This window comes from Ovis canadensis, chromosome 7 (genome assembly GCF_042477335.2).
Source record: "Ovis canadensis isolate MfBH-ARS-UI-01 breed Bighorn chromosome 7, ARS-UI_OviCan_v2, whole genome shotgun sequence".
NCBI lineage: Eukaryota > Metazoa > Chordata > Mammalia > Artiodactyla > Bovidae > Ovis > Ovis canadensis.
The window spans coordinates 60,066,844-60,091,528 of NC_091251.1; the positions used below are offsets into that span (position 1 = coordinate 60,066,844).

The window sequence follows — 24,685 nt, forward strand, 5'->3', positions numbered from 1 at the left end:
CCATCTTCTTCTTCAGGGGATCTTCTCAACCCAGGGATCGAACCCGCGTCTCCTATGCTGGCAAGATTCTGTACCAGTGAGCCACCAGGGAAGCCTATGACTGCTTTCAGTCCCTTTAAATAACAGGAAAGGCAAGATCAGGGCAGGAAATGGTAAGTAGTTAGGTTGATTTTCCTGGAGCACTAGACTGACTCCAGTCATGCCTCTGGGCATTGGTTTCCGCATCATCTCACAGAGAAGTCTCTTTTTGTCTGGTGAGTACATTTTGATATTACTGCCAGACCTTGCTTCCAAAGTTACTTCTCTATGTCCTGATGGTCCCTGACATGGCCTCGGACTTAGTCGTTGACTAAGAAAATTATTGCTGGGAACTATGTAGCTTGAGGTCCTAAAATGCTTCACTGATAGAGATAGTTTTGTTTTGAAAAACAAGTTAACAATGGGAAGTAGATTCGAATTACTGATGCGATATAGTCTTTGCCTCTAAGGATTTAAAGCAAAAACACACCTACTGTGGCCTTCCATAAAAGGAGATCAAACTAGTCAGTCCTAAAGGAAATCAACCCCAAATATTCCCTAGGACTGATGCTGAAACTGAAGCTCCAATACTTTGGCCACCTGATACAGAGCCAACTCACTGAAAAAGACCCTGATGCTGGAAAAGATTGAAGGCAGGAGAAGGGGATGACAGAGGATGAGATGGTTGGATGGCATCACCAATTCATTGGACTTGAGTTTGAGCAAACTCTAGGAGATCATGAAGGACAGGGAAGCCTGGTGTGCTACAGTCCATGGAGTCACAAAGAGTTGGATATTAACTTAGCAACTCTACAACAACAATGAAAGAGAGAGAAAAATTAAAGCATCCTAATTCTGCCCTAGGACATTCAATTGAAATTGTTTACCTTGAAGGGAAAAAATATCTTCCATCCACATCGTATTCATTTTGTTGTCCTGTCTCTTCTGTATGACAGGTGTGCTATTGAAAGGAATTCTCTGTGATTGATAGTAATAAACCTTATTAAAAAATAAATAATAAGGCCTAAAAAAAGGAGCAGGTGTATAGAAACAGCGTCTTCTAGCTCCAGTGGGTATTCTGCCAGACCTTTTACTCTGGACCTTGGTGAGCACATTTCAGTGCATTCCCTTTCCTGAACCAAATGCCATTAACATGGACAAACTGGTTGCTAGGCGGAGTTCTCTTCCACATTCTGTGTCTACTTTTCCTGACACCTTAGATGACACCTGCCGGGTTTTGCCATTTAAGATGTCCAAACTGTTGGGGAAACAAGGGTTCAACTCGCTCTAAATCATCATATTGCCATGAAAATATAGCAGGACGGAATCTGGAAGATTATCCAGTGCAACACTGCACCTTGGGGCAGGGAATATCTACACTGTTCCCTAAGAGGGAAGCTGAGCCCTGGAGAAAGAAGTTCACGAAGTTTCACGTGTATCTGGTAAATTTCGCAGCCTCCTAACCCAGTAGCTGTGTTCTTTCCCTGCTTCACTACACAGCGCTTAGAAAGCCTCGCTCCCGCTTCCTCTGCTTACCATCTCTTCGTGATGCCAGCCTTGCTGTGGGCTTTACCTAGAAGGTGGGGGAGCTGCTTGATCCCCAGTGGTTTCTTTCCATCACATTTTGTACCTGCTTGGTGTTACATCTCATACGAGGCCTCTGCAGTAGAAATAATGTTGCTGAACTCACTGTATCTGAAAAGGAAGATAATGACCTATCTCTCTTCTCCTCATTCCTGCAATTCCCGTAGCAGCCCTTGCCAAATGCTGCTGTCCTTGAAAGATAAGCGATGATGATTATGTTGATAGCTAATATTTTCTAAGCACTTACTATGTAGCTCAGCTGGTAAAGAATCGGCCTGCAAGGCAGGAGACCCGGTTCAATTCCTAGGTCAGGAAGATCCCCTGGAGAACGGATAGGCTACCCACTCCATTATTCATGGGCTTCCCTGGTGGCTCAGATGGTACAGAGTCCACCTTCAATACAGGAGACCTGGGTTTGATCCCTGAGTTGGGAAGATCCCCTGGAGGAGGGCATGGCAACCCACTCCAGTATTCTTGCCTGGAGAATTCCCATGGACAGAGGAGCCTGGTGGGCTAGTCCATGGGGTCACAAAGAGTCAGACATGACTGAATGACTAAGCACACATGTACTTTGCACTTATTCTACAAGCACTTGGTTACCCTGTAATAAGGATGTGTGTGTATGTATGCTGTGCTCAGTTGTGTCTGACTCTTTGTGACCTCGTGGACTATAGCCCATCCAGCTCCTCTGTGCATGGGATTTCCCAGGCAAGAATACTGGAGCTGGTTGCCATTTCTTTCTCCAGGGAATCTTCCCAACCCGGGGATCGAACCTGTATCTCCTGCATTGCAGGCGTATTCTTTACTGCTGAGCCATCAGGGAAACCCAGTAAGGAGGTAGGGATCATTTTAAAGGTGAGGAAAATAAAGCACAGAGAGATTTTTAAAAGCCACCCAGGTTTACAGAGCTAGTAAGAGGGCAGGAATTCAATCCCATCCTCTAGAGTTTGCAAAGTGAGCCTCTCCACTTCACTTTCAAGGTTGGACTTTTCTTTCTTCTCCCTTAAAAAAAAGGGAGAGTGGGTTTCACTGTCTTCCTTAATTCACATACAGGAAAGCTGATGTAACAAGATGAAGTGTGCTTGTGGCTTCTATGTACCCTCTTGGCATGCCTGGTGGTACAGGTTCCCAGCTAGTGATGGTGAGACTGATAGCTGGAGAGACCCCCATGTGTAAGCGTGTGGAACGTGTGTGTGTGTTATGATGATTTAAGATGGTAGCAGCCAATGGCATTAAAAAGGACCTGCTATTCTGAGCTCTGGCTCTGACAGTAAGATGTGCCTGTAGCAGCTGTTAGCAATCAGAGTGTGTTTCTATCTGATGTGAAATGTGCTGCCATTGCCTGTGAAGTAGATTTCAAAACCTCGCCGTACCAAAGTATCAAAGTGTGTGAATGGTGCATTTTTACTGCAAATTAGAAAGATTCACATATGCCAACGATAGTGCCATGCTCACTCAGGCTCTCTTAAATGACAGAGACACACATTGCTAAGTGCTGGCTAGCTGATAGGAGTCTGTACAGGACAGTCATAAAATGTCATCTGAAATGTTTGTCTGCAGGCGAAGAAGCTCCTTGGATTAGAGGAGCCGAAACTGAAAATGGAATAGGAAGGACAGTGCTGTGAACCTTATCTTGCTATCTTTTCACGGCTGTGGCATTCTTACCCCACCCCTAGTGTATGACTTACATAAAAATAGATAGTTTCAAGGTAAACCCCCAAGATATACATTTTTTTTCTTGAAGAGAAACGTGACATTTATTAGGTGTTATGGTCTGGGAATTGATGCTTAGATGTCAGACCTTCTTAAAATAAATCTGATGATCTCTAAACTTGGTCTGGAACCTCCATTCTCCTTCTGTCTCACGATTGCTTAATATCCTCAAGGCTCTGCTGCCTTTTTCTGTATTTCCCTTTCCAATGAGGAAAGAGCTACTTGCTCCTGCTTTCTCCCTTTGGGAACAGACATAAGAAACAACTGTGCTTCAGGTATCAATGCATATTGTTATCTATTGTCTAATTGATGTTATATATTATAACTAAGAATGGAAATGTTTCTTTAATAAGCACGTTTAAAGAACACGCATTTAGATAGAAAAAAATTCCTTGGGATCTTTGCTGATCATTCCTGTGTCTGGCTGAGTGGATTGTCTTAGAGAAACATTATAAAAGAGAATTTTTTTAAAAGAAAAATTACCCTTGGCCTGTAATCCAGAAATACAGCACTGTTGTATTCAGAGGCTTAGAACTTGCCGTATCTGTTGCTTAGATGTTACTGGCTAGGTTCTGGAAATTAGAGGTGGAAACCTAGTAGAAATTGTCTTCTAGGAATTGGTCACTAATCCTTCAAGATCCTAAAGTCTTAAAATGATTAGTATAACAACATCTACACTTCTGCTTCTGGCAAGTCTAAATAATTTGCTTGTGATTTTTAATAAAAACCAGAGCCTTCCTGATCTCTTGCCCAGAACTCCATTCTCCCTGTTAATTCTGCAGTGACTTTGCAAAGTGGGATGCAGTGCGAAGGTAGAGTAGGGGTCTGGGCAGTGAGGCCGTCATCTTAACCATCGTCACCCCTGAAACGATCTGTAGTGCACAACATTTTTGGTGTCACCAGTCTGTGTTTCTGTGGCTATACATGTGTTAGTATCTTAGCCTTCAATGGCTTAATATAGAGGAAAGCAAATGTATTTTCAAGGTTTAAAGTTACAAGTTATTTCCTTTTTTTTTTTTTTTTTTGCCATGAATCCAAACAATTTGGTTAGGAAATATTTCTTAAACAATATGATCTAATATCCAGTGAACAGTAATTGATCTTCACCAAAACCAAGCTAATGGAAAGAAACAATAGGTTCCTTTGCCTGATGAGGTATGATGGCTTAACCTGGATTCTTGTTATTTTGACCTACTTCTGCACATCTTCAGCAGGTTATAGCACTGTTAAGAAGTCAGAGAAATTGTGCACTTGGAATTTGCACTCAGTTGCTGTCCTTTTAGGCAGGAGACTTTGGCCCTTTAAAGAGGATTCTGAGACAAACAGAATGTTTTGATTGGTTTATTCAGGGAACTGTGATGCTATGTGCTAAGCATGCAATGGACCAGACTCATAAGAAATCATATAGAACAAATAGATTTCTATGGGGTTGCCTAGGTTAGTCTGGTGGTAAAGAATCTACCTGTAATGCAGGAGGCATAAGAGACGCATGTTTGATCCCTGGGTCGGGAAGATTCCCCCTAGAGGAGAAAATGGCAACCCACTCTCGTATTCTTGCCTGGAGAATCTCATGGACAGAGGAGCTTGGTGGGCTATAGTCCATAGAGTCATAAAGGGTCTGACACAACTGAAGCGACTTAGCACACACATACCGTGTCAATGGATTTTTCTGTCTTTGGACTGGTAATTGAATCACCAGGTTTGCTCATTTTTGTAACATTGCAAATATCCATTGAAAAATAAAATCTTGTAAATTGAATTACCAAGATCATAGAATGACTATATTTTGAGGTGTGGATAGGCAGGTACAAAGTTAAGAGGGCTGTAAAATAGAGTGCTTATCTCTTGGGCTTAGGTGTGAGAATTTTGAGGTAATGGTGTAAAGTAAGGTCATTTCATAAAACGCAGTTAGAGTAATTTTGATGTTTTTGGTAAAGCAGAAACTAGATAAGATCTACAGATTTGCTTTGGTTTTAAAGAGGTTCTTTTCTGTTGTTGTCAAAAACAGACCTTGAATGATGAAAGCAAAGAGCTGACCCCATTGCTCTCAACTGTGAGCAAAGGAAGGCGTAACCCAAATGTGGCACAATTGCTCTTGTTAAGGGGAAAAAAGGAATTGGTATCTAGAGTGAGGCTGATCGCTAGAAAAGATTAGCTGCAGTTCTGTGAGTCAGATGACATTTTTTTTTTTTTGGTCTAGTATTATCCAGAATTATATAAAGGACATATGTCTATTGTCGGAATAAAAGGTTTTAAGAAATTCTCTTGATCATAGTCTAACCTGTTAGTAAGATAAGATGGATTCTTTTTCTTGCTGATATTAAATGTCTTAACCCACACTGAGAAACTTAAGAGAAGGATTTTGATTAGACATATCTGATCTCAAGGTCCTAGAAAATCTCTAAGAACTTTATTTTGAAAAAATGTAGTTAATTCTAGAATCTTCAGTTCAGTTCAGTCACTCAGTCATGTCCGACTCTTTGCGACCCCATGAATCGCAGCACACCAGGCCTCCCTGTCCATCACCAACTGCCGGAGTTCACTCAAACTGATGTCCATCGAGTCAGTGATGCCATCTAGCCATCTCATCCTCTGTCATCCCCTTCTCCTCCTGCCCCCAATCCCTCCCAGCATCAGAGTCTTTTCCAATGAGCCAACTCTTCGCATGAGGTGGCCAAAGTACTGGAGTTTCAGTGTTAGCATCATTCCTTCCAAAGAACACCCAGGACTGATCTCCTTTAGTGTGGACTGGTTGGATCTCCTTGCAGTCCAAGGGACTCTCAAGAGTCTTCTCCAACGCCACAGTTCAAAAGCATCAATTCTTCAGCACTCAGCTTTCTTCACAGTCCAACTCTCACATCCCTACATGACTACTGGAAAAACCATAGCCTTGACTAGACAGTCCTTTTTTGGCAAAGTAATGTCTCTGCTTTTGAATATGCTAGGTTGGTCATAACTTTCCTTCCAAGGAGTGAGCGTCTTTTAATTTCATGGCTGCAGTCACCATCTGCAGTGATTTTGGAGCCCCCCAAAATAAAGTCTGACACTGTTTCCACTGAGGGGTCTTATCCTAACTGAAAATAATTAGCTGAATGGCCAGTTACCTTTGTCTTCATTGTTGATTTCACATAACCCCACAAATCCTCAAAAACAAGTACATTCCATTGTTCGCAAAAGCGATGGAGATTAGATTAGGAAAGACCCCAAAAAAGAGAAAAGTATTTGTGTTGCTGATTTTAACAGCATCATCTTTTGTTGGGTGAGAATTTATTCAGCATTTGACCTCCTGGATAAGTAAAATTAGGAAGCAATTTCTCTTACTGTTCAATTATTTTGTCCAAAGTTTTAGTTGGTCACCAATAATTACAAAAAGTAAAAAAATAAAATAAAAGAGTATGCTGCCTTAAATTGAGGTCCTCTGCGCACGGCTGTGTAGTAGGAGAATTCAAGAAAGAGAACTTGATCTAAAAATCACAACCATCCACTGATCTTCTATATGAAAAATCTGTTTCTTCTCCAATTTGACATAATTTCCCTGTCTAGGGATAAAAGTACCCATTTGGATTTGGCTTTTAGCAAAGACACATGTGCATCAGGGAATGTGAGTCAGTTTCTCTGGAAAGCTTAATCCAGCAGATAGAAACATATCACAAAGGATTAATACTCAGTTCCCATTGTCAGAACTACCTGCATATTCACAGAAAGCCACATGACAGCATGTGCCTATCTTCTTCATTCTGCAGAGATTTCCTGCATACACGGCTCAGCTTTCTCTGAATTCATATGGGGCCTTCTGGCCCAGAGTGTTAACTCTTAAGTGCCCAAATTTTACTTGCTAAAGACTGAAGGAAAGAGTTACTGTTTCAAAACTCTGATTTTGTCGTATTTTAGATTTCGTTTGCAAATGCTTGATCTGTTGGAGAGTTTGAAGTATGTTTATGTGTAAGTATTTGGCAAGTATATGTAACACTTTTATTTTTAAAAATGATTTTTAAAAAGCTGTTACATTTTCAGCAGAAACCACAATCAAGTTAAAGCTTTTAAGAGGTGGCTTTAAATAGTACAAAAGGTATAGAACTTCGGTGGGGTGGGGAAAGGCGAAGTAAGGTAGAGGACTTTTTTTTTTTTTTTTGCATGGCTGCAGTTTAACAGGGTCCTTGGAGTCAGACTTCCCTGGTGACTTAGACGGTAAAGAATCTGCCTGCAATGCAGGACACCTGAGTTCGATCCCTTGGTTAGGAAGATCCCTTGGAGAAGGGAATGGCTACCCACTCCGGTATTCTTTCCTGCAGAATTCCACAGACAGAGGAGCCTGGCAGGCTACAGTCCACAGGGTTGCAAAGAGTTGGACAGGACTGAGCAACTAACACTTGAGTCAGACATAAACTTAATACCGAGGATTAGAATGTCAGAGGGTAACGTGTTTATTGTATATAAAATGTAGAAATTATGCCATTTCCATGATCCCTCCCTCTGCAAGACACCCCAAGTCCTGGTGAAAGGCTCAGTTCAGTGACTTTGCTTGTGACACTGTTAGAAGTGACTTCTCCATCTATGTGTCTGTCAAGCTGAGACAAAGATAGTGACATTTTAATTCATTAGTCACCTCAGGGCTTCCCAGGTGGCGCTAGTGGTAAAGAACCTGCCTGCCAATGCAGGAGACTTAAGGGGACCTGGGTTCAATCCCTGGGTCGGGAAGATTCTGGAGGAGGGCAGGGCAGCCCACTCCAGTATTCTTGCCTGGAGAATCCCCATGGACAGAGGAGCCTGGTGGACTACAGTCCATGGGGTCACAAAGAATCTGACACAACTGAAGCAACTTACACACACATACACAGTCCCTCAGGAAGGCATTTTGGAAACCAACAATTAAAGAAAAACTTTAAGGGAGTCTAGTTAGCAGATGAAAATTACAGTTCCTTGGGTTTTTCTTTACTCTCTTTGTGGCAGAGCCTGTTGTGGGTAGTGAGGGAACCGCGTCCTGGTCCTTGCCAAGGATGATATGCCAAGCTTCCTAAAGCTTCCCATTTATATAGGTCTTTTCATCTTCAAAGAGTTTTGTGAGCATTCATTTACCACCACCTGCCTGGGAGGTGGGAGTTATTCCCATTTTATAGATGGAGGAAGTAGAGATGTAAGCGACTTGCTTGAGGCCACCCAGGGAGTTGAGGGTCACAGGGAAATGCAGGATTGCCAATTCCATTTCTTAGCTGGGTCAGCCTCCACCTCTTACTCTCTCATGGCATTTCCCCTTGAGAGCCCCAGACTGACGATGACATAAACCTAAAGGTATCAAATAATTCTAAGGAAGAAAGAGACACCAAGCTTTATTGTCCCCCCCGCTTTGGTGGCTGCCTCTACAATTAAACCCTGAGAAATCAAGACAGAGAGAAGAAGCCATTTAACCCTCCTGAGGTTCATTTTCCACATGTGCAGAATGGGGCTTAATAAGACCCATCTGCCTACTTCAGAGTTGTTGTGAACACTAAAACCAAAAGAAGCCAATGAGGACAAAAACTTTAAAAACTGTTACAGAACTCTGCAAGTATCAAGTATTACTGTTGCTGCCAGAAATGACCACAAGACAGCTTGACCTAAGGGGTAGGACTTTTCTATTAGGGGAGTCATTGCTTTGGTGATGTCCAACTAGGATCAAGGACTATAATGAAGAAAATCCAAAAGTCAGTGGAAGAAAAGGCTATACCAGGGGCACATACCAGTATTATATTTAGTATATATTTAGTAGACAAAATGGCAGAACAAGTTAATTATTAGTTTGCAGAGTATGTAATTGGAACTCGGCCCTCCTCACCCAGGAGGACTATTGACCATGCCTGGCCTGGGAAACAAATGCATTCTATACTCCGAGCCTTAGGTCCAGGGTGACAGAATATGCCAGACTGTTCGGATTCCACAGTCTGTTCTCTCCCACCATGAAGCTGCATTGTGAGCTCTCTGCAAACCCTGATGGTGGCCTGGGGCCTTGGGCAACAACAATGAGAGAGTGGAGAGAGGAAAGGGCTCCCTTACTCCAGGCTACTCCAGCCAGTCTGCAGCAGGGCTCACAAGCAGGTGAATTTCAGCCCCTACTTCTGACCCCTCAGCTGGGCACCATCAGAGTCCTTGGAGACCCTGAAACTAGTGATGCCAGACCAGAGGGGCTATAAAACTATAGAAGTCAGGAGTCACCAAAGTCCCTCCAGGGAACCAGGTGAAGACTCCCTATTCCCCTCACAGCTGGCCTTGACACGCAAGCCAGACTGCCATCCAGGCAGCTGCTGAAGCCTTTAATACCCCAGCAGTTTTAAACAGGGGATAAAATAAAGTGACTAATCCATAAAGGACTCAAGCCATTTTTTGCTGAAAATAAAATCAAATGCCTTAGGGTTTTTCTTTTTAATCTTTATTGGTTTTTCTGCTTACAAAAGTAATACATGTTGGTAGTAAAAAAATTCAAACTTTAGAGGAATATGTAACATAGCAGGTGAAAAGTCCTCCATAGTCTCAGCCTTCCAGGAAAAATACTGCCAACAGATTGGTGTAAAACTACTTTTTTTTTTTTTTAAAGCAGCAGTTCTTGACAGTTTTTGCAAAACACACACAATTGCTTAGCATTCATATATGTGACATACTGTCATGGATGTACCCAGGGTTTGCCCATTTCCTAGCAAGTCTAGCAATAATCCCACCCTGTTCAGACCAATTCAAGAAAGTATATGGTTATGCAAGTGAGCTAGAGTGAAAGATATTATTGGGATAAGCTTAGGTCTGTATTAGTTTATTTTTTATATGAGCCATTAAAATCTCTAATTTTTTTTTTGCTATTATTAGCAATGAATGCCTGTGACACATCCCACATTGATTGCAACATGCTGCTGTGTTGTACCAAACAGTTAAGTGCCAACGTTGTAAAGGATTGCTGTGGTAGCTGGTATGAACTGCCTGTCATATTATTTGGAGGATAAGCTGCTTTTCTCTATCCTCACTTTGGAAAGAGCTTAAAGTCTGCAGAAAAGAATTTCATTTCGCTATAAGGCAGGATTTCTTATCAACAATAACAATAATAATAACTGTGTTTTGAGTGCCAACTCTTTCTAAGAATTGTGTGGTGTGCATATATATAGAATACATATATAAAACGGTCGTATGTGCTATGTCGTGTAGACATTAAATCACTGACTCTTCAAATAGGAAACGGAGACTGAGAGGTAGGTGAAGTAACTTTCCTGGTCTTAAGAAGTGTTCAGCATTGGTACTGGTCACCCTAAGGTCCCAAAACTCTACTTGGTATTTTATAAAATTGAAAAGAATGGTCTCAGAATGTTGATGATTATTTCCAGTTATAAACTCGAGAGACATCTTGACATCAGTTCTCAGTAGTATTAAGTTTAACTAGATTACCTATGGGACGTCTTTTGATCCTCGGTTAATGATTTCTTACCAGGAGCAGTTTGTCCTGATGTTTGAAGGTATTGGAGACATTCAACTTGACTGTGCAGTATGAGGAAGGGGCAGGACCAAGGGGGTGCAAGACTTTGAACTAGAGAAAAAGACAAAATGTGTCCACCTTCCAGCCTTACCTCTTCCTAGTTCTCTGACATTGGGCAAGTTATCTAGCCTCTCTGAGCTTCAGTTTTGTCATCTAAAAAAATACAGATAATGATCACATGATACCACCTACATTGTAGGGTTATTAGAACAGCAGATTAGATAATGCCTCACATGTTATAAGCCTGAGTATTTGTAGATATTATTGATTACTATCTGGACTTCCCTGGTGGCTCAGATGGTAAAGCGTCTGCCTACAATGCGGGAGACCTGGGTTCAATCCCTGGGTCAGGAAGATCCCCTGGAGAATGAAACGGCAACCCACTCCAGTATTCTTGCCTGGAAAATCTAGTGGATGGAAGAGCCTGGTAGGCTACAGTCCATGGGGTCGCAAAGAGTCGGACACAACTGAGCAACTTTCTTTTTCTTTCCTTTGATTACTGTCTATCCATTTAGATTATTGTTGAGAGATCGCTCTTCACCCACAGATTGAAGTGATGGACACAACTCTTGTGCAATTACATTTTAAAAATTTTTTTGTATTTTTTAATTCTCGGGGAGAACGGGCATTTTTCTCTGGACCAAGATAACACCAGAAATAAGTCTGAGAAACAAGTCAGGTGTTGAGAACACCAATGGCTTGTTATCTTCTATGACGAAAAGTAGAAAGCAGACTTTTTTCAGAGGTGCAGTGCTAAATGACAGCCCAGCTTAAGGACCACTTGGCTAATTAGCACACCTGCATTCCAGAATTTCCTGACGCCCCATTGCCACTTGTTGTTAGCTCCTTGAAAACTGCAGAAATTTGCCTGTGCAGGTGTGGAGAGCTGCTTGAATTATTTAGGGTGCGTGAAAGAGCAAATTATTTAGGCAATAGAGCTGAAAATGTGGGCAAATTAGAATTTTTCATAGCAAGATTGTTCATTGTTAAGCCAATTCATGATTATATGTGCGCATCTTGCTTCAGCTATTCCGTGCAACACAATAAACTCTCTTTGCTGCAATGAATATGGATGTAGACTAATTTAATCAATATACTCGTGACAGCAGTGGTGTCGGACAGATTTCATCCTTTGAAATACTGGCTGAGTTAATATGTGCAGTATATATATGGGCCAAGACTCATAATTTTTGTTACAAGAAGATTATTTTGAAAAGACACAACACTGCCTGTTAGAAAATGGAAAAGCCTGAGGGATGGAAAGCTAAGGGCAGGGAGATTTTTGTCCTGTTCCCTCTTATTGGTCTGAAAACACCAATTTGTGGAGCTGAACTGCTTTCCTTTTGAAAAATTTGTGAGGCATTGACTTTTTTTTTTCCTCTTTGATACGTCTGAATTCTGTACCTTGACTGAAAAAGGTAGGAGGAGGTGTTTTTTGGTGCATTGTTGGATTGAATGGAAGATTGAGTAAGTGCCCTGCTCTGATCTGCAAATGTTTGCTTTCTGGAAAGATCAACACATGTGATCAGATCACTTTCAGAGAATTTGCTTTTGCAGGCAAGTGGATTTTAGTCATTTCCTAAAGAGCACTTGCATTTGAAATTTTCTTCTGAACTAGGAGAGCCACCCAAAGAGGTAGGTTAGAAGAATAGTTCAACCCGATGAATTAAAATATCAGAACCTGGCTTTGATGAACCCTCCCATCACCTCACCACAAGATTCCTAGGGAAGCTTGTTCTAATCTGGAATCTTTGGCCAACACTGCCCACTGGAGCCAAGCACAAACACAGTGCAGGGACCAAAGGTCTAGACAGTTCGCCCCTCACTTGACAGTGCAGGTTAGTCTACAGTGAGTCCATTCATAGGAAGCATCTTGGCTTCCATAAAGTCTTGTAAAATATGTCTCAGCTAGAGTGCCCTCCAGAGCTACAGCAAGACTGAAGAGCAAGAGTTTGGGAGCCTGGCTTAGGCCAATGGTCCTTTGTGGTAGTAACTCCAAACTCTGGATTTAAACCACAGTGACTTTCCCACCCCCACTCCCAACCTCTTCCTGGCCTGGTTGAGAGCCATCCCAAGGGTAGAAGTTCTGGGTTGGGGTGCCAATCCCAGGGGCAGCCCCATCATGAGCAAACCCTTCCTTGCCAGGCTTCCAGACCACTTTCAAGGTTCCAGGAGCCGTTGGTAGGCATTTTGGTCACTGCCTTACGCATCATCATGGCACTTCTCTTGGATCATTCACTAGCAGTCCAAGCACTGAACAACTGTACACCATTTTCCATTTGATCCAGATACATATAGTTCTACTCAGTGGTCCCTATTAGGCCTGCCTAGTGCTTTTCCAATCTTATCAAGGACTAAATAGGTATGCTTGATCTCCCCATTGCTAAGATGAAATGAAAATAACCCTTAGGCTTCCTTGGTGGTCAATGGTTAAGAATACCCTTGCCAATGCAAGGAATATGGGTTCAATCCCTGGCCCGCGAAGATCCCACATGACTCCAGGCAGCTAAGCCCATGCACTACAACTACTGAGCCCACGTGCTGCAACTCCTAAAGCCCATGCTCCGCAACAAAAGAAGCCATCACAATGGAAAGCCTACACACCAAAATGAAGAACAGCCCCCTCTCACCACAATGCAGCTCACAGCAGTGAAGACCCATTGCTAGAGAAAGCCAGCACAAAGCCATGAAGACCCAGTGCAGTCAAAGATAGATGCCGCTGCTGCTAAGTCGCTTCAGTCGTGTCCGACTCTGTGCAACCCCATAGACGGCAGTCCACCAGGCTCCGCCGTCCCTGGGATTCTCCAGACAAGAACACTGAAGTGGGTTGCCATTTCCTTCTCCAATGCATGAAAATGAAAAGTGAAAATGAGGTCGCTCAGTCGTGTCCGACTCTTTGTGACCCCATGGACTGTAGCCTACCAGGCTTTTCCATCCATGGGATTTTCCAGGCAAGAGTACTGGAGTGGGATGCCATCGCCTTCTCCGCAAAGATAGATAAATAAACTTTTTTTTTTTTTTAAGAAAATAACTCTTGAAAGGCCCAAGTTTAGTGCTAGTATTGCTTTTCACTTTGATGCTGACTTAAACTATAAAGGGCCTAACAAGATTTGTCTAATTTTTCTTAATACAGTTTGAGGTGAGGTATAAGCAGAAGCAGCTCAGTGTCTGTCTTCCTTATTTCTTACATCAGTTGAATTTAGTAGATGGGGCTTCCCTGATGGCTCAGATGGTAAACAATTTGCCTGCAATGCAGGGGACCCAGGTTCAGTCCCATCCCCTGGAGGGGGAAATAGCAACCCACTCCAATATTCTTGCCTGGAGAATGCCATTGTCAGAGGAGCCTGGTGGGCTACAGTCCATGGGGTCGCAAAGAATCAAACATGACTGAATGATGAACACTTTCAAGTACTTTGTGTGGTCTGTTTATTCTCTTCCTGAGGGTTTGGGATGGGGCAGGCTGGTTCTCATTATAGACTAGTCCATTCACATAGGAGAATCCAGGCAGTAACTTTCAGTTGATACCACCTTTCAGGCTTTTTCTACTACCACTTGGGTTTTGTCTCTAAAAAACACTGGGCAAAATCATCTCTCTCTAGAGCTGCAAACAATCTATGGCATAAAACTTTGCCTCTACCGTATATTAAAAATATTGGAGGAGCCAAAAGTGTATAACATGACTAGAGTTTAGATTTAACAAAGAATTCTCCTTGAAGAAATCAAGCCAGTCTCTAAGATGAGGAGGCCAACTTTGTGTTCATGTTCATTGTTAGTCGCTCAGTTGTGCCCGACTCTTTGCAACCCCATAGCCCACCAGGCTCCTCTGTCCATGAGATTTTCCAGGCAAGGATACTGGAGTGGGTTGCCATTTCCTTCTTGAGTGTGATCTTATAACATATTAAGCTGCATAATTCCAAATAGACGTATTAGTGTACAAAGACACCATTATTGGGGTATTAGAAGGCTTTGGGTTTATGGCACATTTATTGGATGTGAGATTTTGAACAGTGTCTAACTCTGGACAATGAAACTAAGTAAGTCAACACTAAAAGTGATTGATAGGAAAAGGACTCACTAAAAGACCCTGCAGTACTTGTAGTCCCCTTGAAAGGAAGTTAACGGGGACACATCATGTATAACGAGGTTAAGTCCAGTAATGCGTGCTCTTTCAAAGTATCGAATATAACATTACATCAGATCTAGAGTAAGTGGCTGTGGAAATTATCCCTGGATATGATGCGATATGACATTGGAAGAAATTGTGCTCAATATGACATTGGACTCTGTGTACCTGTGTTAGTTACATCATGCAATATCAATACATTCCATAGACCAGTTATTGCTTTGTGTGAGGCATGGCACTAGGTAGGGTCTTTATGAAAATGAAATATACTTGGGCACTTGTAATTTGTTTTTATGTGTGTGACTTAGTAGATAATCTAAATATCCAGTAGTGAAAACCATGGAAATAAATTTAGTGTAATGGCGTGTTTCAGGTAAACTGGTGAATGTTACCATCCTGTATATTTAGCCTAGTGTCAATTCTTTATTTCACACATAAATTATATTTAAGAGGTGGTCCAAGTACTTTGTTTTGCCTAATTATTCTATTCCTTAAGTTATTTTTTAATCCTTAATTATGCTCTTTCCAACTCTGCTCAAGATAAAATATGTTTGCTTAGAAATGTGCTTTATCATATTTGGGAACTTTGGTGTAATATATATTAATTATTTGGTTATTCTTCCAGTATGAGACATCTTTAAGTAATCAGTTAGATAGAAACACATGCATGCTGTACCAGAAAATCAATTTTCAGCGTAAACAACTCAGAAGCTACGTATTCTGTTTGTCCAGATTCATCACTATTAAATTCTGATAGGATATTAACGTTATGGTTGAAAGGTTTTGATCGTACACAAATGGACTAATTTTTAACACATGACAAGTCCATTAATTTAAAAAAGATGAGTAAGGAATTCTTACCAACATATGTAACTTATTAATATCTTGAATTGAATCGTTTTCCTAAGTAGTCTTAACTTTTTGGAGTCTGTTTTTCTTCACCTACCAAGCTACAATGCTCTAGCCAACACAGATTTATGACCTTTTAAAAATAATGATGGAAAATGAGATCGGAGGAAACATTTTAGTATCTGCTTTGCTCTGAGGCCTAAACTGTGAACTCTCCAGTTCTTGAAGGCTTTGAAATGCTGATTCCAGTCTTCTTGTGGGTTCTTAAACACCTTCTCAAATGACCCATTTTAATAACCTGAAAGCTATTATATAACGAGCAGCCATAATTTAGTCCAGGGCTCTAGGGGGACCCTCACAGTTCAGCAATGAATAGTTAATGCAGTATAATGTTTAGCAGGTTATTAGTTTTCACGATACAAATGCTGATCAGGGAATGCTTTTATAAGGTGTTTAAAAGAAAATGTAATTAACTGGTTGTGTGCTTCTGTTGCAGCTCAAATTGAAATTATTCCATGCAAGATCTGTGGAGACAAATCATCAGGAATCCATTACGGTGTCATTACATGTGAAGGCTGCAAGGTAAGCCTTTTTAATTGTTGTTGTTGTTTCTATTAATGTTCAGGGCGGGGGTATCTTTGTGACTTTTATTTTTTGCTTCCACAATGCCCCAAAATTCAACCCCTTGGCGTTTTGAGTGATGAGAAACAACAGGACGAAATAAGCATTGGGTGTACATTACAATGAAGGAAGTTTCATGTATAGATACGTGTGGGTATACACACACGCACACACACACTTATAAAATGCCTCTCATCAAAATAACAGGAGGCTGGAGAGAAGCCAGTGTGTGGCTTATTGTCACTTCCAGTCCCAGCACTGACATCTCTCTGGTTAGAGATGACTCTAAGACTTCCGTAATGTCCCTGTTATAAGCTTTATAAGAAAGTGTTTCCGAGAAGTTTAACGGGAATGCGATTGAAAACCTGATTTATTGTTGGTGCCAATACAGATGTTGATACATCTGGTCAAACTGTGGCAAGATTTTTGGGAAGAACTGAGTTCTGGTCCCAGGGCCGCCACTTGTTCTTACTGTTTTAGGCATGTCTTTTCCTCTTTTAGTGACTCTGTTTCTTCATCCATAAAGTGACATTCTTCCTGTCTTTTAGAACTATTCCAAGAATAGAAATAAAAACTATAAATAGTCCTTATAAGCTGAAAAGTGCTATTTAAATCTAATAGTCTTCTTGCTGTTGTTACTGTTTTAATCATTACGGATGCTGATCACAGGGCAACATGTATAGCATATGCATAATGTGGGAATGGAAAATAGAGATGTTTCTCCTAATCATTCAAGACCCCTGCACCTAGGTTGCCTCTGTTATTCAAATTTCAATTTATTAAGATTTAAATCCTCCTGCTTATCTTGGAAGGGCCTTGAGACAGCTTGCTTACAGGATAAAACAGTGCAAAATAAACAGGAGAGAAGCTATTTAGACACGCAGGAGGCCGCTGCTTGCTGCTACTGAACCAGTTGCAGCTACTGAAGACAGTTGCTTGCTACTGAACCAGGCCTGGATTCGCCCTAAAGCATTTGGAGGCTGAAGCAAAAAAAAAAAAAATCCACATATTTGGTTAGCTTTCCTTTAGTGAAATTAGAAAATACAATGTCATAAAATGCAAAACCACCTTCACACACAAATGACTACTGAGAGACTTAAAGGAAATTTCCCTCATAGCATCCTTATGTCTTTGTTTTACTGCTAATCATTCACTGTAACATTTACCACTTTGTAAGTGTACAAATGCTTCATATCAATCTCATCTTGGGGACGCTTGAGATTTCCGCACACCGACTACATACTTTTTTTTTTTTTAATTCACTCATCCTTAGAAATACAGAACTTTCTACTCAAAGGAAACTGAATTATTCATCTCTCTGGTAACCCTCAAGACCTCAAGGTTCTGTATTAGGAAGGAAAATAAATTATTTCCTCAATTTGCCCTCCCTCCAAATTACTGAATTAAAACAAATGAAATCAGCTGCCTGGCCTATGTTACACCAAGCTGTAAGGAAGAGAGGGATCTGTCTATGACAGCTGTCATTTCATTGATTTTTGAGGTTAATTTGGCTGATGGGACTGGACAGTTGTCACATGTCATCCTCACCCACTCTGTGTTCGCACCTTCTTGTCCCTTGTAGGGGATGGCATAGCCTCTTTTTTTCTCTTTTTTTCCCCCTGTTTTTAACTGGAGGATAATTGCTTGGCATGGCCCTTCTTGATGAAAGGTATATAGCCAGCAGTGGTCCTCTACCAGGAGTTCCAAGCAGACTTGATTTTTGTGCATTGCCTGTCACCTAGGTGTTTTCTTTTTTTTTTTTTTTAATTTTAAAATCTTTAATTCTTACATGCGTTCGTGGACAGGTCCCAAGCAAACAAAGCTGCTCACTCTGTCTGTGTCTCTCAGTAATGCCACACATAGTTTAATGTGGCAAATTGAATTGAATACAGAACCTAGGAATGGCATCCAGGGCAGGGCCAGGGAGAGGGCGCAGGCTACTTCATAGGAAACACCCCAGCAGTTCTGAAGATTAACAACATGCTATTCAAAAAGATTTGAATTGGTTCCCTGAGTACCACTGTTTACAGAGGCAGAAACATTGCGTGTTTTCTTTGTTTATTTATGACAACATGAAAGTGACAGGAAAGCAAAGGGCAGCTATTATTTCCCTGTTGCCATTTTCCTAGGTTCCCTTCCAGGTCTTGTGCAGCCTCAGTGCCAAAGTGGTTTTGGTTATCTGCAGTTCTGTTTTTCATCACTATTGACTTTATACAGTGGAAATATCGAAAACAATTAAAACTTAATTTTATTAACAGATTGGGCCTATGCCCAGTCTAGGATCTATACAGTCGTATGTGTTTATATTTGATGAATGTAGTATTTGTTCTGTGCCATAGTTTCTGCCTCAATTAACATTTTTTTAAATTTTTTTAAATTTATTTTTTAACTTTTAAAATCTTTAATTCTTACATGCGTTCCCAAACATGAACCCCCCTCCCACCTCCCTCCCCATAACATCTCTCTGGGTCATCCCCATGCACCAGCCCCAGGCATGCTGCACCCTACGTCAGACATAGACTGGTGATTCAATTCTTACATGATAGTATACATGTTAGAATGCCATTCTCCCAAATCATCCCACCCTCTCCCTCTCCCTCTGAGTCCAAAAGTCCGTTATACACATCTGTGTCTTTTTTCCTGTCTTGCATACAGGGTCGTCATTGCCATCTTCCTAAATTCCATATATATGTGTTAGTATACTGTATTGGTGTTTTTCTTTCTGGCTTACTTCACTCTGTATAATCGGCTCCAGTTTCATCCACCTCATCAGAACTGATTCAAATGAATTGTTTTTAACGGCTGAGTAATACTCCATTGTGTATATGTACCACAGCTTTCTTATCCATTCATCTGCTGATGGACATCTAGGTTGTTTCCATGTCCTGGCTATTATAAACAGTGCTGCGATGAACATTGGGGTACATGTGTCTCTTTCAATTCTGGTTTCCTCGGTGTGTATAGTTGATTTACAATGTCATGGTAGTTTCAGGTGTGCAGCACAGTTATTCAGAATCTTTTCCAGATTATTTTCCCTTATGTGTGTGTTAGTTGCTCAGTCGTGTCCAACTCTTTTCAGCCCTATGGACTATAGCCCACCAAGCTCCTTTGTCCATGGGATTTTCAGGCAGTAATACTGGAGTTTGTTGCCATTTCCTTCTCCAGGGGATCTGCCCAACCCAGGGATTGACCTGGATCTCCTGCATTGCAGGCAGATTCTTTAACATCTGAGTATAATCCTCTAGTCTATACAGTAGGTCTTTGTTGCTTATCTATTTTATATATGGTGGTATGTACATGACAACTAACATTTTCATCTCTAGTAGGAGTGAAGTCAAGAAATTTCTACTTTTGCCAGTGGTGTTAATGATTTATCATATTCTAACCAGATGGAGATGGTTGTATCATGACAGATTGTCAATAATTTATCTCTGTGATAGAATCATCAAATTTAAGGAAAATTTCTGATTAGACTTCCGTGGTGGCTCAGATGGTAAAGTGTCTGCCTACAATGAGGAAGACCTGGGTTCGACCCCTGGGTCGGGAAGATCCTCTGGAGAAGGAAATGGCAACCCACTCCAATACTCTTGCCTGGAAAATCCCATAGACAGAGGAGTATGGTAGGCTACATTCCATGGGGTCACAAAGAATCAGACACGACTGAACAACTTCACTTTCACTTTTCTGATTAGATATATAAATAGATATCTAATAAGAGAAAAAAAAAGTGACTCAGTCTTTGTCTGAAAAAAGTCACTTTGTGAATGTATCTTGAATTGCATTTTAAAAACAACAACCTGAAGCCACAAGAAATCATAGGACCTATATATAGTCACTGAAATGATTCTGTCTTCACCACATGCTTGCTCAGGTAAGCATTACACATGAACAGCACAAGTAGATGTCTTTTTAGCTCTTTTTCTGGTTCCTGAGTATTCCCAGCTCACTCTCTCTACGTCCCTTTGGCTGTGTGAAGAGAGACAGCACAGTGTCAGACTTGTGTTCTGATTCTTGAGCCAGACTGCCTGGGTTCAAGTCAGAGTTCTGCTATTTACCAGTTTGAGCAGCTACCCAACCTCTCTGTGCCTCTGTTGTTGCATACGTTTAGGTCAAGCGCTCACAAGAGTGCTAATGTAAGAAGCACTCATTGAGTATTGGTGCTGCTTGTTATTCTTGGGCCAGCCTGAGTAATGTGCTCTGAATAGTCAGACACTATTTCCAGGACATCTGTGAGTCCAGTCTTGATTTTGTGACCATTCACAATTTGATATGTAGCTCTGCCAATATAAACAACGAAAATACGAGCGCCCCCTTGGGTGCTTTATAAATGCTATAAGGAATCTAAAGACACAGAAGACGAGATTGGGTGCATTCAGGGTGGTGTGGCTTAGAGGCATGGCAGTTCAGTGATTAAGATTCCGCGCTTCCATTGCAGAGGACTTGGGTTCGATCCCTGGTTGGGGAACTAAGGTCCCATGTGCTGCACGGCTAACAAGCCCAACTACTGAGGCTTTGCACTCAAGAGGCCATGCTCTGCAACTGGGAAAGCCCCTGAGTGGCAAAACTATAGAAATCCCACCTGCCACAGCAAAGATGCAGCACAGCCAAAAACAAACCAAAAAAAAAAAAGATGACCGAATCCTTCCTTCATGCAGCTCACAGTCTACTTGTGGAGATGAGACATTTGTAGCCTACGAAAAACGCAATACTAGGGTGAGGCCACAGTCTTGAGATGTGACCCACGAAGCACACATCCACTAGGCATCCAGAGCCTAAAAATGGGCAAGCCTTGGTTGTATTCTAGGGACAAGATGTAGTAGCCTCGTTTGACAAGAGTAGCGGGTTACTTTGGAGAAGGCAATGTCAACCCACTCCAGTACTCTTGCCTGGAAAATCCCATAAACAGAGGAGCCTGGTGGGCTGCAGTCCATGGGGTCACTAGGAGTCGGATACAACTGAGCAACTTCACTTTCACTTTTCACTTTCATGCATTGGAGGAGGAAATGGCAACCCACTCCAGTGTTCTTGCCTGGAGAATCCCAGGGACGGGGGAGCCTGGTGGGCTGCCATCTCTGGGGTTGCACAGAGTCGGACACGACTGAAGCGACTTAGCAGCAGCAGCAGCAGGTTACTTTCTCTAGACAGTGGAAGATAAGGTTAGACAAGTATGCCATCCCAAATTTTTAAGAGCTCTGTTATGCCAAGGTTTTTATTATAAAAATATTGCCCTTGTTCTTTGGAAATAATGAAGAAACAATGAATTAGCATTGGGCAAGCCTTGAATATTGCATTTCAGAAGACTGTTGAATCCAGGCCTAGAAGGGCTTAGCTCTGTCAGAAAAGATGTTTCTGAGCTTTTGGAATAGAAAGTAGTCCCAGCCCTGAGTGAGCACTAGCAGGGGGTGTCATGTAGGCTGGGCATGCTTGCCAGGGAGGAGAGGCCGGGCCGTTGAGCATGGAGACAGAGGAGAAGGCCAGAAATAAAATGAGAGGCTGCTTTTCAGGGTTCAGGTTGGCTCTTCAAAGTGAATACAAATGCTGACGTGTTTATGGTTGAGGCTTTCTTTTGAGATATGGCTTCCTTGGTAGCTCAGCTTTTAAAGAATCTGCCTGCAATACAGGAGATCCTGGTGTAATTCCTGAGTTGGGAAGATCCACTGGAGAAGGGATAGGCTACCCAATCCAGTATTCTTGGCTTTCCTGGTGGCTCAGCTGGTAAAGATTCCCCCTGCAATGGAGGAGACCAGGGGTCAATCCCTGGGTTGGGAAGATACCCTGGAGAAGGGAAAGGCTACCCATTCCAGTATTCTGGCCTGGAGAAGTCCATGGATACAGTCCATGTGGTTGCAAAGAGTCAGACATGACTGAGTGACTTTCACTTTCTTTTTCACTTTTCTTTTGAAACATGGTTCTGTTTATCATCTGACTTCAGTTCCTACCTTCAGTATTAGATACAGTGGCTGCTTAGAGGATAATGATGAAACATTTATCTCAAGATTAAAAAACACACACACAGTTTTTCATCCATATTCTTTTTTTTTTCACTTTATTTTACTTTACAATACTGTATTGGTTTTGCCATACATCAACATGAGTCCACCACGGGTGTACATGAGTTCCCAATCCTGAACCCCCTTCCCACTTCCCTCCCCATACCATCTCTCTGGGTCATCCCAGTGCACCAGCCCCAAGCGTCCTGTATCCTGCATCAAACCTAGACTGGCGATTCATTTCTTACATGATATTATACATGTTTCAATGCCATTCTCCCAAATCATCCCACCCTCTCCCTCTCCCACAGAGTCCAGAAGTCTGTTCTATACATCCGTGTCTCTTGTGCTGTCTTGCATACAGGGTTATCGTTACCATCTTTCTAAATTCTATATATATGCGTTAGTATACTGTATTGGTGTTTTTCTTTCTGGCTTATTTCACTCTGTATAATCGGCTCCAGTTTCATCCACCTCATTAGAACTGATTCAAATGTATCCTTTTTAGTGGCTGAGTAATATTCCATTGTGTATATGTACCACAGCTTTCTTATCCGTTCATCTGCTGATGGACATCTAGGGTGCTTCCATGTCCTGGCTATTATAAACGGTGCTGCGATGAACATTGGGGTACATGTGTCTCTTTCAATTCTGGTTTCCTCGGTGTGTATGCTCAGCAGTGGGATTGCTGGATCATAAGGCAGTTCTATTTCCAGTTTTTTAAGGAATCTCCACACTCATATTCTTTTAGTCTTTGGGGCTCTACCATAACTTTTTCCCCCAGTTTTGTTGGGAAATAATTGGCATATGTTACTGTATAAGTTTAAGGCATTCAGCCTGATAGTATGATTTACATATCTTGTGAAATGGTTACCAAAATAATTTCAGCTAACATTCATTTTCTCATACACATACGATGCTTGAACAACTTGAACTGCATGGGTCCACTGACATACTCACACAGATATTTTTCAATAAATAATACTGAGGAGAAATTGTAAATAAATATGAATTTCTTTTTAATGTTATCTTTTCATATTTGATGTCTACTGTTGGTAATGCATATAACATCTCCTATACTGTATATGACAATATGGATGTAGATACTGACAGACAATTCATCTTGAAAACAAAAGACATAAACTTATGGTATTGATAAATACAATAGAGGACTGTCAGCATATTTTCTCCTCCCTGTGATTTTTTAATAACATTTTCTTTTCCCTGGCTTATTTTACTGTAAGAATACATTGTATAGCTCATACAACATGCAAAATTTTTGTTAAATATTTGTTATTAGTAGTTCAGTTTGCAGGGAGTCAAGTTAAACTTGGATTTTTTTACTAAATGAGGGTTTACAACCCCTAACCCTTGCATTGTTCAAAGGTTAACTGCAGAAGAAAAAAAAGGAAGGGGAAAATTTTTTCTCCTTGTGATGAAAACTCTTAGGATTTATTCTCATATCAACTTTCCTACATATCATATGGTAGTGTTAACTATGATTATCATTCAACTATGACTTCTTTTAAAATTTTGATCACTTTTGTCCATCATGGATTTTTTTTTTTGGCACCAGTTTTAATTTTTATTTCGTTTTTGGCCATGTCATGCAGCATGCAGAATCTTAGTTCCCCAACCAGTGTTTAAAACCCATGGTCCCTACAGTGGAGGCATGGAGTCTTAACCACCGCACTGCCAGGGAAGTCCCTAACTTCTTAAATAATAATGTATAGTTGAGTACTGAAGTTAGTAAATTGATTTCCGATTACACTTAAGACCCTTTACCTGTGATAAGTCTAAGAATAGAGTCCATGCATGTGTCAAATATTTATTCATCAATTAATACATTTAAGATGATGTCTTATGAAAACTTCGTCTTCCACGCAGGAAAGGGAGAACTTGGATTTTTTTTTTTTTGCATTAACAAATATTCTCTCTGAAATTAGCAAGTCTTTTCAGAGATATCCCAGAACATATAAATCAGTACTTTTTTTTTTCCTGTTAAAGAGTTAAAGCATTTTCTGGAGTTGTTTATGTTTTAGGTTAAAAACAAATATCCACAAATGTTCCTTTTAGGCCCAAATTGTTTTTCTTTTTTAAGGGTTCTAATATTTTCATTTCAGTTGTAAAATTTCACTCACCCTGGGTCAATCTTGTCCACTTTACAGCATTAGTACATTTATGCTCAACATTTTTACTTCAGTACTTTATAGCACTTGGCCCCAGTATTAGAGCTAGCCATTTAAAATGAAAATTAGATTTGGCTGTTATATCCTGTGACATCAGAATTTCGTTTCT

General features: G+C 41.1%; 1 protein-coding gene across 4 annotated transcripts in view; it reads left to right on the forward strand.

The window, feature by feature from the left end:
- Positions 1-24,685, forward strand: part of RORA (RAR related orphan receptor A) — an 808,767-nt gene that overhangs the window by 743,562 nt on the left and 40,520 nt on the right. For all 4 annotated transcript variants that reach the window (XM_069596320.1, XM_069596318.1, XM_069596323.1 and 1 more), the window contains one exon: positions 16,273-16,358. In XM_069596320.1, coding sequence (XP_069452421.1) covers positions 16,273-16,358 — 86 coding nt within the window. The remainder of the gene's footprint in view (positions 1-16,272; positions 16,359-24,685) is intronic.